Source organism: Podarcis bocagei, assembly GCF_964188305.1.
Source record: "Podarcis bocagei genome assembly, chromosome: 4".
Taxonomy (NCBI): Eukaryota; Metazoa; Chordata; class Lepidosauria; order Squamata; family Lacertidae; genus Podarcis; species Podarcis bocagei.
The window spans coordinates 2237979-2256683 of NC_138128.1; the positions used below are offsets into that span (position 1 = coordinate 2237979).

At 48.0% G+C, this 18705-nt stretch overlaps 1 protein-coding gene across 6 annotated transcripts in view; it reads right to left on the reverse strand.

Moving 5' to 3' along the window:
• Nucleotides 1-10811: 10811 nt before the first annotated feature.
• The window catches only part of TP63 (tumor protein p63), a gene marked incomplete at its 3' end in the record, with an annotated part of 97922 nt that continues 90028 nt past the window's right edge, over nucleotides 10812-18705 (reverse strand). For 4 of the 6 annotated variants that reach the window (XM_081190291.1, XM_081190290.1, XM_081190289.1 and 1 more), the window contains exons 9-12: nucleotides 16550-16707; nucleotides 15476-15620; nucleotides 13762-13855; nucleotides 10812-12979 (exon numbers count right to left, since the gene is read on the reverse strand). In XM_081190291.1, coding sequence (XP_081046417.1) covers nucleotides 12683-12979; nucleotides 13762-13855; nucleotides 15476-15620; nucleotides 16550-16707 — 694 coding nt within the window. Of the gene's footprint in view, nucleotides 12980-13761; nucleotides 13856-15471; nucleotides 15621-16549; nucleotides 16708-18705 lie in introns of those variants that run through there. The other 2 variants (XM_081190292.1, XM_081190293.1) reach the window with 2 other exon arrangements.

Genomic DNA, 18705 nt, shown 5'->3' on the forward strand with positions numbered 1-18705 from the left:
AACTCAGTACATAACACAGGTGAAGCCACTGCCCCAAGTAAAATAAGTCACCCAAACTCCTTAGCTGAAGCAGTGTCAAAAATATGGAGACCCACATATCTGGATTCAGAAAACCTAGCAAACTACCAGCCAGTTGCTAATCTCCCTTCCCTGGGCAAGGTTCTGGAGCGAGTGTCACAGACCAGATCCAGGCGCTTTTGGAAGAAACTGATTTCCTGGATCCATTTTAGTCGGGGTTTACGCCTGGTTTTGGCACAGAAACTGCTTTGGTCACCCTGCATGACGATCTCTGTCAAGAAAGGGGGAGGGAAATGTGTCCCTGTTAATTCTTCTCAACCTGTCAGCGGCTTTCAATACCATTGGCCATGGTTTCCTTCTGGATCGACTCTCCAAACTAGGGCTGGGTGGCACCACTTTGCGGTGGTTCCAGTCCTACTTGGATGGCCGTTCCCAGAGAGTGTGGCTTGGGGAATGCTTTTCAGCCCTGTGGAACCATCAATGTGGGGTTCTACAGGGCTCAGTCCTATCCCCCATGTTGTTTAACATCCACATGAAACCGCTGGATGGGTTATCTGGAGGTTCAGAGTATGTTGTCAGCAGTATGCCTAGGTATAGACCTCTGGGTATAGGGCGGTATAACAACAACAACAACATCTTGAAATAAAATTTCAGCATCCTGGATGATTGGTTGGCATCTGTCTTTCTCAGGAGACAATGGAGGAATGTGCCATTGGGGGTGAAGTCAAACAGCACCTGCTGTGACTATAGAGACCGATACAGGAGAGACATGTTTTGTTGCAGCTGGGGCAGATGAAGGCGACCGTTGGGCTGCTGCAGATGCACCATGGTCAACTGGTTGTCCCAGTGGGAAGTCTGCAAGCAGGACCTGGGTGCAAGAACACTCTCCCCTCCCGTGGTTTCCAGCAAATGGTATTATTCAGAAGCACATTGATCCTGGTCATTGGTGTGGGGCTCCTCTCCCTCAGGAAGTGAGGGAACCAAGCCTCACAGCTCATGAGGTCCTTTGGTTGGTGAACTATTTCCCCGGGACTGCAAAGGGGTGGTTAGGAAAGCCAAGTCCTTCTTTTTACCCTGGTGTCTGGTTGCAGTTAGGAAAGCTCTTCTCCCACCTAAGATCTTACACCCAGAAAAATTAATTCAGCGTATCTGGGACAAGACTAGGTGGCATAATCTATATAATGGCACTTTTATCCGTGGGTATAACTAAGCAAGGTGAGAACTTTCCCAAACCACCTCCCGGAGAGCAAGCCAACACCCAAACATGGCAGATCTTCTCAGAGTAGAAGCTCTGTAAGCTTGCATAATCACTATGAGGAGAGAAATGCTGAGGTCCACCTGGAAATTTAGGGAGCGTTGAGTTCAAGCTCCTTTGTCTTGGAAGGGTTTTTATTATTTTCAAGTCACCCACAACCTTTGACTTCACGCCCCTGGGACCTCGTGCGTCACGACGACTCCCTGTTCTTGGAGAATGGTTCTTGCGGGAAAGGTTATTTGAGTCCGCAAGATGCAAATTGCTTTACTGGCAGATGCCAAAGAATCAAAGGGGATGTCAATGTGTTTAGTTTTGTTTTTAATTAGCCAGCGTTCCCCTCTGGCAAAACTGTTTCGGCTTAATCAGCATCCTCCAGCAGCTGAGCGTGGTGGGGTCAAATCGGTTTGTGGTGCAAGGCCTTATGAAGCAATTTTACCCCCTTTGGGGGAAGGGTGTCTATTCTGCCCCCCTCCCCAACGCTCTGTAGTTCAGCACAATCTTTTGGTTATGAGTCACAGTTGCCAAAGGGAATGGTAGTTCTTGGCACCATTGCTGGCTGCCATTTTGACTTCTGTGCAGGCGTAGTTAGTGGCGTCAGGAACACAGGAACACAGAGTTTCTTCAGATGGTGGCTAGAATAACCAGATGCACAGATATAGGATGAGAGACACCTGGCTTGACAGAAGTATGTGTTGAAAGAGGCCAAGGGTTTTGGTACAACCTTGTTGTTGTTTAGTCGTTTAGTCGTGTCCGACTCTTTGTGACCCCCTGGACCAGAGCATGCCAGGCACTCCTGTATTCCACTGCCTCCTGCAGTTTAGTCAAACTCATGCTGGTAGCTTCGAGAACACTGTCCAACCATCTCGTCCTCCGTCGTCCCCTTCTCCTTGTGCCCTCCATCTTTTCCAACGTCAGGGTCTTTTCCAGGGAGTCTTCTCTTCTCATGAGGTGGCCAAAGTCTTGGAGCCTCAGCTTCAGGATCTGTCCTTCCAGTGAGCACTCAGGGCTGATTTCCTTAAGAATGGAGAGGTTTTATCTTCTTGCAGTCCATGGGACTCTCAAGAGTCTCCTCCAACACCATAATTCAAAAGCATCAATTCTTCAGCGATCAGCCTTCTTTATGGTCCAGCTTTATGGTACAACCTTAGCATGAGCCAATGGTGTGATGAAGGAGATAAAGAGTCAAAGTAGCTGAATGGTGTGACATATCATCAAAAACAAACAAACAAACAAACACGACAATTCATGGTCTTCTAGGCTGCATCAATGGAAGTCTAGCATCCCAATCAAGGGAAGTAACAGTCCCGCTCTATTCTGCCTTGGTCAGACCACACCTGAAGTCCTGTGTCCAGTTCTGGGTGCCCCATTTAAGAAGGATGTTGACAAGCTGGAATGTGTGCAGAGGAGGGTGACCAAGATGATCAAGGGTCTGGAAATTAAGCCTTACGAGGAGCACTTGAAGGAGCTGGGCATGTTTAGCCTGGAAAAGAGGAGATACGATATCCATCTTCAAATATCTCAAGGGCTGTCACATGAAAGAGGGAACAAGCTTGTTTTCTCCTGCTCCAGAGAGTAGGACTTGAACCAATGGCTTCAAGTTATGAGAAAAGAGAGTCTGACTAAACATCAGGAAGAAGTTTCTGACAGTAAGAGCTGCTCAACAGTGGAACGGACGCCTTCAGAAGGTGGTGAACGCTCCTTCATCGGAGCTTTTCCAACAGAGGCTGGATGGTCATCTGTCAGACACACTTTGGCCGAGATTCCTGCATTGTAGGGGGTTGGAGTCGATTACCCTTGGGGGATCCTTTTCAACTCTACAGTTTTGATTCTAGAAAAGACCTCTCATTGATTGGGTTGGGAAGACATGGCCAGAAGGACCACAAATTTGCTTTGGGGCTATTTGGATACTTCTCGGATGCCAAAGATGATGGCCCAGAACCAGTGCAATGGGATGTTTTGCGGCAAGAGCTCCTTTGAAATGACTAGGAGCCTGGCACTGACAAATCACCCTGGGATCATGACCACTGGTCTACCCCAGCATCCACCTCCCAAGGCTAAGCTGCACAATATGATAGAGGGGTTTCTACCTTTCCCTACCCTTTGCCTTTGGAAGGCTTGCAAGTTGCTGCAGGAGAGGGACTCTGATCAACATCGTGGAAGTGGGGGTTTCTAGGACCAAGCGGAAACCGTCAAGGTCCCTTGTTATTTTTGCTGTTGGGTGTTGGATATTATGAATGCAATCTTGTTATATTTATGGGACTGAATTGTTTCTTTTTTGTGCGTTGTTATGTTTGCTATCGCCTTCTTGTCTTCTTGCACCAGTTTGATTTTGTTTCCTGTTTACTTTGTTGCTAGTCATTTGGAGCGTTTTGTGTGCATTGAAAAGTGGCTTGCAGATAAAATTGTGAATGAATGCTAAGGTCATTTGAGACCAAACACAATGCGCCATCCTACTCAGCAAACATTGGCAACCTGGTGCCCCCAGCACTTCCATCCCAAGGCACTTGTGCCCAGGTAAGTGCAGGAGAGCTGGCAAATATCTCCAGCATATTTATAAAAATAGATCCATTAGGTGCACTCCCAGGCATGCTCACACACGTGTGTGTGTGTGCTTTAACATCCTGCACTCTTTGAGTGCCTATTTTAATTAACTTTTTTTTCTCCCTCCCTGAGGGAAAGTCTACCCCAATTTTTGAAGAGCATTGGAAAGGCGCTGTTTTTGCTCATGCGTTTATTCATTTCCAAATAAAATATGTATTTTGATGGTGTCCTGTTTTTGCTTCTCGCTACCCTGCTCCTGCCAACCTAGCAGTTCGAAAGCACGTCCAAGTGCAAGTAGATAAATAGGTACCGCTCCGGCGGGAAGGTAAACGGCATTTCCGTGCGCTGCTCTGGTTCGCCACATGCTGGCCACATGACCCAGAAGCTGTATGCCGGCTCCCTTGGCCAGCAAAGCGAGGGGAGTGCCACAACCCCAGAGTCATCCATGACTGGACCTAATGGTCAGGGGTCCCTTTACCTTTTTACTGAGGGATGGATAATATTGTTGCAGAGCTGTTGATTTGACCATACTCCTGTCTATAAGTTTCTCCAAAAAGTAAACCAAAGATCAGGAATAAGGGACTTCTGGGAGGCTCCCAATCGAGTGTTAAAAACAATACAGCATTAACTATTAAAAACTTCCCTAAACAGGGCTGCCTTCATATGTCTTTTAAAGAGACGATAGCTGCTTATTTCCTTCACATCAGAAGGGAGGGTCACTAGCCAGGATGGAGGAGGCTACGCTCTGCTTCCACAGTCAGAGGCAGTGATCCACAGACACCTCAACCCAGACAGTTTGATTGCATAGACATAAGAATCATAGATTCATAGAATCACAAATTTGGAAGGGTCCACAAGGGTCATCTATCTCAGGGCTCCGTCCTCTCCCCCATGCTTTTTAGTATCTATATGAAGCTGCTGAGGGTTTGGGCTGGGTGTTCATCAGTATGTGGATGATACCCAGCTCTCCCTCTCTTTTAAATCAGAACCAGTGAATGCGGTGAAGGTCCTGTGCGAGTGTCTGGAGGCGGTTGGAGGATGGATGGCGGCTAATGGATTAAGGTTGAATTCTGACAAGACAGAAGTACTGTTTTGGGGGGACAGGAGACGGGTGGGTGTGGAGGACTCCCTGGTCCTGAATGGGGTAACTGTGCCCCAGAAGGAGCAGGTGTGCAGCCTGGAAGTCATTTTGGTTTTTTTAAAATAAAATTTTTATTGGGTTTTCACAATTTATATAAATACACACAATACACAATACAGACATACAAACACAAAGACAAACATATATAATTTCAAATCCTTAATTTCTTAACCACTTTCCCTGACTTCCCCACACCTCCCCTTCTTGCATCCCAGTTCCAATAGTTACTCAGCAAGTTCTTATCTCCTACTTTTACCTTACGTTTTGAACTCCCAATTGTTGGTATTTATACTACATTTTTAAAAGATTTGTCTTGAGAGAGTCTTTAAACCTCTTTTGTTGACCACCAGCATTATGCTTTCCATTTTTAAGTTTGGAATAGAGTACTTGCTTTGGAAGACGATCATCAGGCATCCGCACAACATGACCAGTCCAACAAAGTTGATGGTGAAGAATCAAATATATACCATACATAAAAATATGCTAAGGGTTGGTGAGTTACAAAATTTTGGCAGTTGGATCCTTTCAGCTCTTCTGGAAGATGTGCTGAAAGGTGAAGCTGGTGATGGAGGTAAGTTTGCCAGCCACACCCAGGGAGTTGCCCTCCCAATGTAGCCTTTCCTGGAGCGTTGGCTACAAGAACATCACACCCGGGGCATGAACAACTCCCTAAAGCTTTGCTGCATTTCCACCACTTACCCCCGTTTCTCAAGAGCATCTTTTGCTTCATGGAAGTGTTGGTTGGTTCCCAAGAAGTTCAGGCCTGAGGAACTTAAGCAGGAACTTGGTGTGGGATTTGGCTCTGGGACAAAAAAGTTCTGATGTACCTGTTCTTCCTCTCAGGGAAGCCAGCATGGGCACCGCTTGTGGGAGAAAGGAGTGCCAGCTTGGCAGGTTGGTCACGGAAGGGCAAAGCATGATGGGAAACGAAAGATGGTCCAACAGAAGATGTTGCTTGCTGATAAGGAGAGGCGAGCGGGAAAGGTATTTCAACAAAGCAAGTCTTCAGAAGATTAGGAACTGTTCTGCAGGAGCACCCATGGTGTTCTTCAAGCTTTTGAGAGTTGGACACACACACACATATTCTGGATTAACAGCAATATAAGTAACCCTCCTGAATCAGATTAGCAGTCATGGGGCAAGGCATAGGGTAAGCCTTTATTTAATGGAGGGGAGGTTGTAGCCTCTGCCTGCCCCTTCTCAATAAGGGCATCCTGTTAAAGGGATCCAGGGGTGTGGATCCTGTCCGATGCCTGGACATGGGCTAGGGCCATTCCATGACCCAAAGGTGACCCCTTGGGGTGCCCCTACTTGAAGTAAGTCATAGGGCTCCCCCTTTTCTTGGTTTGCCCTTAATTTGACTCCCTGCAGATGGACGGGAGTCAAGATATAGTCTGGCTTCACCCAAGGCCTAAGCCAAACCACTCACATCTGTATCCAGTAAAATTGTGGTCTGTTTTAGCCCATTAAGCTATATACTTGTGTCTGTGTATTTATTGATCAATAGGGAACTGCAGGGCAAGGGGCCTTGGCACGCGAGAGGAGAGGTCCTCTGGTAGAACTGGCTAAGCTGCAGGAAGCAGAGTCAGAATAAATGGATTGTTCCTGGGACACCGATGAAAAACTGTAGCCCTACAAGGATCAGTACTGGGACCTGTGCTTTTAAACTTGTGCATAAATGATCTAGAGTGAAGAAAAAGCAGTGAGGGGGGTCAAGTTTATTGGGTGAGACTAAATCGTTCAGGGTCATCAAAACAAAAACGGGATTGTGAAGAGCTCCAAAAACATCAGAAACTGAATCTGAGTTTCCCAACCGTAAAACGGCAAAAGCAATTCAATGTAAACACGTTGAAAGTGTTGCATGCCAGGGCAAAATAAAAATTAAATATATATATATATATAATTTCGCAAATGTGCTAATGGGGTCTGAATTGGTGGTGACTGCCCAGGAATGAGAGACTGGACTCGATGAAAACATTGGCCCATTGAGTGGCAGCTGTGAAAAAGGTGGATTTCAGCAGGAAAGGAATTGAAAATAAAAGAGCTGATATAATGCCATTATGCAAATCTATGGTGCAACTGAACTTGGCGTTTTGTGTGCAGTTCTGGTTGCCTCATCCCAAAAATGATCTAGATATTGCAAAAAGGATATTGCAGAGTTGGGAAAGATTCAGAAAAGGGCAACTAAAATGAATCAGATGGTGGAGCAACTCCCCTACGAGGAATGGTTACAACATTTGGGTTTTGTTTTTTTAGTTTAGAGAAAAACAGAGCAAGGGGAGACATGGTAGCTAAAGTCATGTACTGAAGTCCACTTCAGTGGATAGCGGACAGAGAAAAGTTTGTCTTTCTCTTTCATAACACTAGAATTTGGGGCTATCCATTGAAGCAGAATGTCGGGAGATCCTGTTAGGATATTGATGTTCCGTTCCACCTTAAGAATAGGCATGTGAAGTATATTTCCAGCACAGCCTGCTGGGAACTTCCGTTGTGTATATCTTTTGCTTAAGCTTTTTGCTTGGACACGAAGGGGAGCAGACATGTTTTTCCTTTGTCCTGATGCTGAATAAAATGCTTGTAAATACGCTTTACATATGCCTCTCTCTGCCCTTCCATTGCAATGAGTTCTTATCTCTGCTGGCTTGCATACCCAGCTTCTAACGGCTTCTGAAGCTCGGGTCGCAGTTTTGATGCTAATCCAAGGACCGGAGTTCGCCCGGCTGCCGGCCAGTGGGCTGGAGCCAGCTGGGGGCTGCTAATTGCCCCCGTTCCCTTGGACACATCCCAACAGATCCAGGACAATCAAGAGAAGGTACTTCAGGTGGCATAGAGTTGAATTTGCTTCTGCAAGAGGCAGGGATGGTCACAAACATATTCAACTGGCAAGAGGGGTTCGACAAATGCATGGAGACAAAACCTCTCAAAGACTTCCCATCTGCCTTTGTACTTCTACCATCAGGAATACCAGCAGCTCTCCATCCTCTAGAATCCAAGTGGCCAAGAATTAAGGCAAGAGCAGACTGCATACCTGCCAACATTTCTCTGATGAAAATTAGGATGTCTCCTTCCATAATGATACTTTTACTGTTTATACACCACACATCTTTCTGGGTTGTCCCCGCCACTCTGGGCAGATTCCAACATATATAAAACATAAGAAAACATAAAACATTTTTAAAAACCCATGTCCCTATAAAGGATTGCCTTCAGATGGCTCGGGGGTTGGATAACTCCATACCCTCTAATATTTTTCCAATGAAAATAGGGACATCTTAAGGAAAAGTGGGACGATCGTGGGGCATCCCTGATCTATCCTGATCAATTGATCACCCAAAAGGCTTCCCCAAAGAAGCTCAACAACTCTGATCAATCCAGAAAAAAAGGTCAATCCAATGGGTAGATCATTGTCAGTTTTTTTATAGTGGGAGTAGATCGCAGTATCTTGGGAGTTGGACATGCCTGTCTTAGACTATTATCATTCTCGAGAACTGAGCTCTTCATTGACCTTGAATAAGTGTCAGCTAAGGCATTGGCTCTTCTGGATAGAATCCAGAAGGGACCTGAAACTAATTAGAACACCCAATTCCCCCCTTGGTATCCACTCTTGAGATCAGAGCATTCTAGAGCCAGTTATGTGGCCAAAATCTGACCAGTTTCCTTAAGAAATGCTTTTACTGAGCTGCATTTCCAAGTGATGTCCATCACAGTTTTGGATGATCACTGCAACAAGGTTCCTGTATGCAGACAGACTCTGCATTTGTGGTCAACCTCAGGTGGAAGACATCACTCAGCTGTTGGCCTGCCCCTTATAGAGAGACCCGAGAGATCACTTTCTGAAACCTTTGTTCACACAAGCAAGGAGGTGCAATCTGGTAGAAAATGTTAGGGTTGTTTTGTTTTTGTTTTTCTTGAGTGACAATGATAGCTTTGTAGCACACAGAGAGGCCCTCTATGCACTGTCTGCAAAAGAAATCAGGAAAAGGGAGTTAGATATAATCGCTATAAATTGCTGTGGTGATTCAGAGGTTGAATCTGAAATCAAGCAAGATTCAAGCTCATTGGTGTCTCTGGTAACATGTCCTGGATCTTGACATATTATGGATGGGTGTTCTGTATTATCTTATGAATACTACTGTTACAGTTTTTCATGGCCTCTGGCTACAAGAAGAATTGTGTGGGATGTAACATAAGCAGTCAAATACAACATTTCCTGTTTGCCTAGAGTGGACATGCAGGGGGATGTTGGTCCAGCCAGTTGAACTTCCTGTTACACCTGGTCTGGAGCATCCTCCCCCTGCATGTGACCAGGTAGATGGACGTGACCCTTGCAGACCCCACCAAAGGTCCAGTTATGCAGCCCTCTTCCTCTCTTGATGCTCCTCTCTTCCATTTTGGCCACTGCTCCTGATGCTGTCTGCTGGCTCTCTGCCAGCAGCAAATGGGTCCATCCTTACAAGGATGTAAGCCACACTGTATCTGTAACTGCAAGCTAAAGCCTGCCTTCAGGGATCCAACCGTGAACTGAATGTGAGTAAACGTCTTGTTAAACTTTTAAAAGAAGATTCAGGCAGGGAGCCGTGTTGGTCTGACGCAGTTGAAATAAATAAATAGGTAAATAATTGTCCGGTAGCACCCTAGAGACCAACCACCCAGAACAAACTTAGTTGGTCTCTAAGGTGCTACTGGACAATTTTTTAATTTTTTAAAAAGAAGCTTCTTAGGTCTTTATTCTTTTAGGACGGACTCAAAGGGGTCTTAGCAGGAATAATAGAACTTAAGAGTTTCTAATAAATCTGCAACTAGCTTCCTGCTGTGTAAAAGGGGGAATTTACTCTGCTGTATGAATAAACTCACTAGCGTGAGTTAGGAAGGATAATATTTAATCAATATATCCTCCCCTGCTACCCACAACATTCTCACAAATTGAACTGCTCCCATAGTGTGGACTGTCTAAGTAGATCCCAAAGTATCCTTACTCCTGGATGTTAGCGCTTCCCGTCCATTGGCAGAAAACAAGTGGCAGTGAAACTATGTTGCACGAAACCCTTGTGCTATGTTCATGAGTTATGGATGTAGCTGGCTTGGCAGCTTCTTTCATCTAGGTGCCCTTCAAACTCTCACAGGGCTCTACTCCTGCCCACAAACTGGGAAGCACCAAGTTCTGTGCTATCAACAAGACTCCCTCTGCTTCCCTCTATCGGCATGTGCTTCATGGTGTCCGCAAATCTGGCCTGCCGGACTGGGGAAATATTTAGGGGGAGGGGGAGGGGAGGAGATGGGCAAACCTTACCAACAAAGGTCCGTATAGTTAAAGCCATGGTTTTCCCAGTAGTGATGTATGGAAGTGAGAGCTGGACCATAAAGAAGGCTGATCGCCGAAGAATCGATGCTTTTGAATTCTGGTGCTGGAGGAGACTCTTGAGAGTCCCATGGACTGCAAGAATATCCAACCTCTCCGTTCTGAAGGAAATCAGCCCTGAGTGCTCTCTAGAAGGACAGATCCTGAAGCTGAGGCTCCAAGACTTTGGCCACCTCATGAGAAGAGAAGACTCCCTGGAAAAGACCCTGATGTTGGGAAAGATGGAGAGCACAAGGAGAAGGGGACAAAGGAGGACAAGATGGTTGGACAGTGTTCTGGAAGCTACCAGCATGAGTTTGATCAAACTGCGGGAGGCAGTGGAAGACAGGAGTGCATGGCGTGCTCTGGTCCAGGGGGTCACAAAGAGTCGGACACGACTAAATGACTAAACAACATGTCCTTCCTCTGAACTGACTTGGGCTATGCACATGGATTTGCTGTTGTGACCCACAATGAAAAACTCCTGCGGCCGTTTCGAATGCCAGAAACCATCAAAGTTGCTTTTGTAATCTGTTTTTATTTACAATGATATTGACAACAGAGTGCTTTTCATCCAATTAATACTTATTGCAAGTCACGGAGAACTTGTGGATGTGTGCCACTCAATCTGAGCAAAGGAACTTATTTTGAAATCTAGGACTCTTGAAGTCAACCCTCGATGTCTCCCCCCCCCACCTCCCCCCAAGAGAGGGTTTTTTGCAATCACTCTCCCCCCTCTCTGTAATCGTGATTCATTAAGGTCAATATCACAAACACTTTGAAAGTCATTACACAGATATAAGCCTTTCCCATAAAATGGTGTGGTTTGTTTCTTTCTTTAAAAAATAAAAAAATAAAAAATGCAAACAAAATGTGGTTCTGAAAAGCCCCAAACCCCAAAGAGAAATACATTTTTTATCAAAAAACCCACCCCTCAATAAATGATTGACCAAGTACATGACAAAATTATACATAAAACAAAATTGTACTTACAATGTTTACATGAAAAATGTACTTTGACTGCATTCTAGGCATGAGAGGACCATATCTGCAAGAAGTCAGAGCTTACTTGGCAGTAGTGGGTTTGTCAGTAGAAATTTGTAGCCCGAGGATGTGTTGAGGAGAGGGAAAGTAGCTCAGGGAAAGACTTGCATGGTAGAATGAGATGACAGAATAGTAAACAGGCATGAAAGCACCAGGAAGATCTGCCCCATTGGGCATTCATGGTCTCTAGCGTGCCTTGTCTAGTGCAGGCAGTATACAGCAGATGGCCCAGGAACTAGTTTTCCTGAAAGGCAGGTGGGGAGAAAGGAAGGAAAGAAGGGAAAATACAGATCTGCTGGAATCCAGCCACAGAAGCCACCCTGAGTGCATTTATGCGGCAAGGCGATTCATGAAACCCAGGTCAGGAGTTAAGAAAAACCCAAGATCTTCCTCAAATAACCCACTTGTTGAAATGGTAAGTGAAATCTGACACAGAGGCAACTCTCCCCGTATTTACGTGCTTGCTTCAAGGGGAGATTTCGCAAGCCCAGATATAATGGGGGGGGCGGGCATATTTGGTGATCTCAAAGGGAATCTGTTAAGGAATTGGCAGTCTGGGTTCCTGGTCAAGAGTTTCTTTGCATTTGATGCTGAAGGAAGAATCGGCACGGGTGAAGGAACGAAGTGGACTACCCTCGCCGAAAAACCATCGCTAACCCCCAAAAGCAAAATTTAAACTGAAAGGTTGCCCAGGAGGAAACCTGCTATGCAAAGCATGCGATGGCCAGACTGGTCGTGGGGTCCAACGCACATCGTACCCCGTACCTCAGTGTTGTTAAGCCGTCATAATTCAAAGTTGGAAATCATCAAACTCCAACCACTAGGCAATGCTGTCAGAGATGAGAGGCCTCCCCAAAGGCATTGAATCCTTAAAACCCTCAAAACAAGCACCCGAGAAAGGGATCCACACAGAGAGGGATCCATACAAAAGTTTGCAGGGGAGATTTGATCTGGTCACACACGGGGGCACACTGTAGCTGGTCCAGTTCAGTGGAAAGGGTCAAGTGCCACAACTGGGGGAATCCGCGTTTCTCCAGACACCCACCACGTCTTACAACATGCAGTCCTTGCTGAGCAGAAGCCGCAAAGGCCACCCCACCCCTCCCCAACAAACGAAAGCTATGGCTTGCGAGAAAATACAAAATAGCTGCGCTTCCGGCAAAGCGTGGAGGCTGCAAGCTCGGAAGCACAGGTGCAGCTGGCGCTGAAGAGCACATGGCATTTCCCCCCTCCCCGTCCTCTCCAAGCCCCCCGCACCATCTCAGAGTAGCAGGGAGAGGCAGGAACAGCCCAGAGGTCCATCGGTGTGGGGCGGGGGGTGGAGGGAGAGCCACAGGCCGGCTCCTCACTCCCCTTCCTCCTTGATGCGCTGCTGCTTGTTGCGGCGGGCATCCAGGTCAAAGTTGAAGTCGCTCCACTCGTCGCGGGGAGGGAAGGAGATGGTCTGGCGTAGGGTGAAGCGCACGGCGTCAATGACACGCTCCCCGCGGGTCTCGCTGGGGCCCACGCTGACCGCGGAGGCGGCCCCGGGGGTACGCAGGAGGTGGGGGGCAGAGGAGAAGTCGTGGATCTGCCGGTGGTCCATGATGCCTTTCCAAATGGCATGGCGGAACTGCTCCGGGATTTTGAGGCTCACCAAATCCTGGAAGGAGAGGAGAGAGGAGAGAGAGAGAATCAGCCACTCCGCCAAAAGAAGCTACACAGGTTTCTACAGTCTTTTAACGGGGGGTGAGTGGGGCTTTTGGTGACTATCTCAAGGGTTCTTCAGGTCTTGCTTGGCGGCGCTGAGCTTCAGAAGCAAAGATTCAGTAAGGAAATGGAGAGACCCTCAGCCCGACAGGATGGTGGCTTCCCCAACAGGCCAAGCCCCAAGCAAGCAACACCAACATCCCAGCAAAGCAAGAAGGCTTCAGGCAGGAGGGAGGAGGTGCAGAAGGAACCCCAGAAGACGTCAGGACAACTATGTCTGTTTCAGACCTGTGGCTTGCAAACAGTACAAGGCTCTTCCAGCTGGGCCTGCCCACCTCCCCTTCATGCAACCCCCCCCCCCCACTTTTACCGCCACACCACTGTTCTGGACCCATTTATGTGGTCTGGAACAGTGAGAGGCCCAAAAGAAGATGGGGAGGGTGGTTGAAAGGGAGAAAGTTCAGCAGGAAAAGAGTTGGCAGGGGAAAGGGTTGGGCCCTCCATTCTATGACGCCCCTTCGCCAACTGCATCTCCCCTCTCTCCCGGGGGCACTAGTGCAATGGCGAAGGGGCTGCCAAAGTTGGGTCACAGGCTGGCGAGCTGCAGTGTAACATGTAGCTCGCCCCTAAATCCGAAGCGTAGCTTTGCCCTCTCCCCTCCAGCGCAGAGTGCCGAGTTCAAGAGAAAGGCCCCTTTCCCCCACCATGCAGCGAAAGGGCGAGGCAGTTACTTACATCCATGGAGTAGTGTTCAATCTGATAGATGGTGGTCAGCCCTTGCGCCGTGAAATAATCCACGCAGGAGGAACAGCCCAGCCTTGCTAAGAAACTGCAGGGGGAGGAGGAGGAGGAGGAAAGAGGAAAGGAGGAAAGAGGAAGAGAGAGAGAAAGAGAGAGGTTGAGATAAGAAGGTCACCCACACCAGGCGCTCTGCTACGCAAAAGCCTTGATTTGTGGGAGCAGGAAGGAACCCCCGTCGCCACCCACCCCAAACTGGTCACCCGGAGGAAGAAGGTGATATCCCCTGAGTGGGACACAGAAGTCAGCTATCCCGAGCCTCGTGGAAGGAAGAGGCAACAGCTCCCTCTCCATGCAGCACGTAGTTAATCTGTGGAACTTGCTGCCGCAGGAGGCAGTGAGGGCTACCAACCTGGAGGGCTTTAAAAGATGATTGGACAAATTTGTAGAGAGGAGAAGAAGACTATCGATGGCCACGCTCTGCCTCCATTGCTGGAAGCAACCATGTGAGAAGAGGATTCTGGGCAAGATGGGTCATTGGCCTGATCCAGCGGACTCTTCCTATGTTATGCTTCTGATGCTGGAAACCACAGGAGCAGAGAGGGGTCCTGTGCTCAAATCCTGCATGCTGGTTTCCCACAGCAAGTGTGGCTGGCAACTGTGAGACCTGGATGCTGAACTAGATGGACCCCTGGTCTTAGGCTATGCCATGGGGAGGGGGGCACCACATACTGTGGCACCTTGGCCAAAAGGCCACCTTGGAAGGGACCTGGAAGCGAAGAGGCAGCTAGCGCAGGTGCTGCTTGAGTGCTTAGTGTAGTCCTCCTGATGTTCACCAGGAGCTAAGCAGCAACATCCTGCAGTAGATGCCAGCTTCTGATCCATCTTCAAAGGCAGCCGTGCATTTAAAGAGCCACAGCAGCCAGCCCTGGAGATAAAAATAGTAGGGTTCAATGCTGCAATCTATCTTGGAGGTTGTAAAGCCATGGTTGGGTGGCCATCTGCCAGGGATTCCTACGTTGCCCTTGGGGTCCCTTCCAACTCTACAGCTCTATGATTCTGTGACCTCGGAAGGTGGTGGACTCCCCTTCTTTGGAGGTTTTTAAGCAGAGGTAGGGCGGTTATCTGTCAGGGATTCTTGAGCTGTGATTCCTGAGTTGCAGGAAGGTGGAAGAGATGCCCTGGGCTCCCTTCTATAATTCTATGATCTCCCTTCATGGGAGGTTTTTAGGTAGAGGTTGGTCGTCTTCCAAGGATTCTTCAGCTGTAATTGACAGCTGGGGTTGGACGAGATGACCTTTGGAGTCCCCTCTAATTCTACAACTCTAATTCTTTTCTCCTGAAACCAGGGCAACAAATGCAATTGATGTGAGTTACCCTTGGCTACTATTCCAGGGTTCTCCAGATGGAGAGATCGCCACCCTATCCGATTCCATCACATGCAACAATGGGATTCTTCACCGGAATCCCCTCTGCCTCATTTCCTTCTTGTGTGCGTGGTAGGAAAAGGTCTGGGGGCAACGGCAAGGGGAGGCAAAGGCAGCGCGGCAAGCCAGCTGAAGTAGCTCGGCAGGTCTAACATGACCTGCAAACTGCTTCTTGAACAGAGCAGCCCCAGACGAAGGACCCCACAGAACAGAGAAGCATGCTGCTGTCACCCGTGATCTGAGGGGTGGGGGGTGGAAAGCCTGCACAGCTACAGCTCACTCACCTGACAATGCTGCAGTCTGTTGGGTAGGGAGGTGGCGGGGTGCAGTGGGATGTCGATGGCATGGAGAGGGTGGGGGGCAACGTCTGGGTCGGGCTGAGCCCGTTCATGTCGCCGGCCATTGCCATGTGGGCCCCCATCATTGGAACTGGAACAAGGGAGAGCAAAGAGAGACCAGAGTTACAAAAACGGAGGCACGAATAGCTGGAACCTGCCCTCCACACACCTGAGCTAGACTATCTCCTTTCTTATACAGCCCGATCGCACCTTGCTCTCATTTAAATGACTAAGGTGGTTTCAACCATATGTGGTTGAGGTCTGGCTGGTTGAAAGTGCGCAAGTTAAATCTGAGGAGGACAGAGAACTTAAAAGCTCCTGGCATGAGCACTGGCGTGAGAATAGCTTTTAAGCTCTCCATCTTGCTTGGTGGGAGGCCAAGGCCTGCTTGGTGCGCCAGCTCTGGGATGCTCTCGTGAGATTTTGTGGGGCCATCTGAGGCCCCACACGAGCCTCCAGAGCCTATGTGCTGAGTGGGCCTTGTCCCCAAGCAAGGCAGAGGGGTTAAAAGCTCTTTATGCGCCAGCTCCACTTCCGGAGAATTGGATTGCAAAATTCAAGTAAGCGCAGGTTTTGCAGGAGGGCTGTTTCGGTTTTTCTATCACTTCGGAAGCCACAAATTAGGTAGGTTCGCCTTCAAATGAGAAGCAACTTGAATTCTCCCCTGCCCAGCTAGCCACTCCATCTCAGAATCTTCCAGGCGCCCTGCATTTTGTGAAACAACCCTTCCCAAATTTCAGGTGGGGAGGCCTGGTCTGTCAACTCACGAGCTCATCTTCCAGTGGTTCCGAAATTGATTAATTAAATTAAGCAGTTCTAACTGGTTGTTGTTGTTTTTTGAAGATATTCCAGATAAGGATTTCTGCAGAGTAGGATAGCAGGCACTGGAAATGAGTTGTTTGAACCAAGGAAGAAGAGGCTCAAAAGAGTTTGGGAGGTTCTGCTCTGGCCACTATTCTGCCACCCCACTCTTCCTAAACTCCAGCTCCAGGAGGGTCACGGGGGGGGGGAGCCTCTTACTGTTGCCTCCCATGCTGTCGGGCATCGAGGTGGGGGTCAGAGCGTTTCGCTGCTGTGGGTTGATGAGCTGGCTGACAGAGGGCAGCTTGTTCATGCTGTTCATCTTGCCGAGCGGAGGAGAGGTGGACCCATAGGAAGACTGGGACTGGATGGAGTTCCTGAGAGAGGGTTGAAAAACAAGGGCAGAGAAGTCAGGCCCACGCGGAGAGGGAAAGGGCCAACCTTACAACCTTAGCGCTTTTAATTAAATTTACTGGTTGCCTTTTTTTTTAGCCACAGCGACTCGAAGCGACAATATTCCAAGCAGAAAACAAGCACGTGCATCCATTAAAACGTAAGAAGAACATCAGAACGGAAGAAGAGGAGGAGTGCAGGATCAGACCAGTGGTCCTTCTAGTCCAGCCTCCTGTTCTTACAGTGGACAAACGGATTCCCCTCATTTGAAACCCACAAGCAGGACTGGCGCACAAGAGTCCTCTTCCCTCCTGGCATGCCCAGCAGCTGATGTTCAGAAGCATTTACTATCAATTTGCATTTCTTAGTGCAGAAAGTATTGATCTGATGTGTAGAGATCTTTCCTGTCCTAATTAATTCAAGAGGGTTCTGGAAGCTTCTCTGCATAAAAGAAACAAGCAGAAGGTTCATGATGTTTGGGTTATTCCTTCAGAGAAGCTGAGTGCAGCTGGCTTAACCTGGTCCTGTTATCTCTTCTGTCAAGGTCATGCTGACTATAATAGTGAGGCCAGAAGGAGTCGGGGTCTCTCTTTCTAGCTCTCTTCCTTCTGATGTGGTGTTCTGCACATATGTTAAAGTTTCGTCTTATTATAAGTCATTGTAAGTTTAAGTTAAGTCTGCTGCAGCTGGATTTCTTATGGACAGGGCCAATCCTGAATGAATTGGATTTGTGACCATTATGCTCATTTGCCTTCAGTAGCAGTAAAGCTCTGCTGGATGAAATACAATTGCCTCTGATCTATTTTGGGGGGAATTCTGCAATGTGTTTTTTACTCTGCTAACTATATGTTGGAATAATAATAATAACAATAATAATAATAAATTTTTTATTTATATCCCACCCTCCCCAGCTGAAGCTGGGCTCAGAGCAGCTAAAAACAGTAAAATAATACAGCATTCTAAAATCAATTCATTCTAAAATCAGTTCAAATCAAATTGATGGCAACCATTGGGTTGGAGTTCTGTGTGGATTACCAAAGGAGGGGGTCAGGCTGTGCCTTGGCCAAAGACCTGGTGGAACAGCTCTGTCTTGCAGGCCCTGCGGAAAGATGTCAAGTCCCGCAGGGCCCTGGTCTCTTGTGACAGAGCGTTCCACCAGATTGGGGTCACGGCCGAAAAAGCCCTGGCTCTGGTTGAGGCCAGCCTAACCTCCCTGTGGCCCGGGACCTCCAAGATGTTTTTGTTTGAAGACCGTAAGGTCCTCCGTGGGACATACAAGGAGAGGTAGTCCCGTAGGTACGAGGGTCCTAGGTCATATAGGGCTTTAAAGGTTAAAACCAGCACCTTGAACCAGATCCTGTACTCTGCCAGGAGCCAGAGCAGCTGATATAGCACCAGATGAATGTGATCTCGCAGCGAGGACCCCATAAGGAGTTTCGCCGCGGCATTCTGCACCCGCTGGAGTTTCTAGGTCAATCTCAAGGGCAGCCCCACGTAGAGCGAGTTACAATAATCCAGTCTGGAGGTGACCATCGCGTGGATCACAGTGGCTAGGTCAGGGTGAGAGAGATAAGGAGCCAACTGCTTAGCTTGGCGGAGATGAAAAAATGCCGCCTTTGTTATAGCTGCAATCTGCGCCTCCATGGAAAGGGAGGTGTCGAAGATTACACCCAAACACTTAACGGACGGTGCTGGCACTAATTGTGCCCCCACAAGAGATGGGAGTTGCCCCCCCCCAATCCCATATCATTCCAACCCAGACAGAGGACCTCTGCTCTGGATCAACATTGAGTAGAATTTCAGTGACATTTACTGCCCCTGATTGTGGGGGCAGAGCATGGCCACTGCGGCTAGTAGCCAGTGATAGCTCTCTCCTCCTCCATGAATTTTACTGATCCTCTTTTATAGCCACCCAGGTTGGTGACCATCACTGCCTCCTGTGGGACCGACTCTGTGCTGCTTGAAGAAGGACTTTGTTTTAT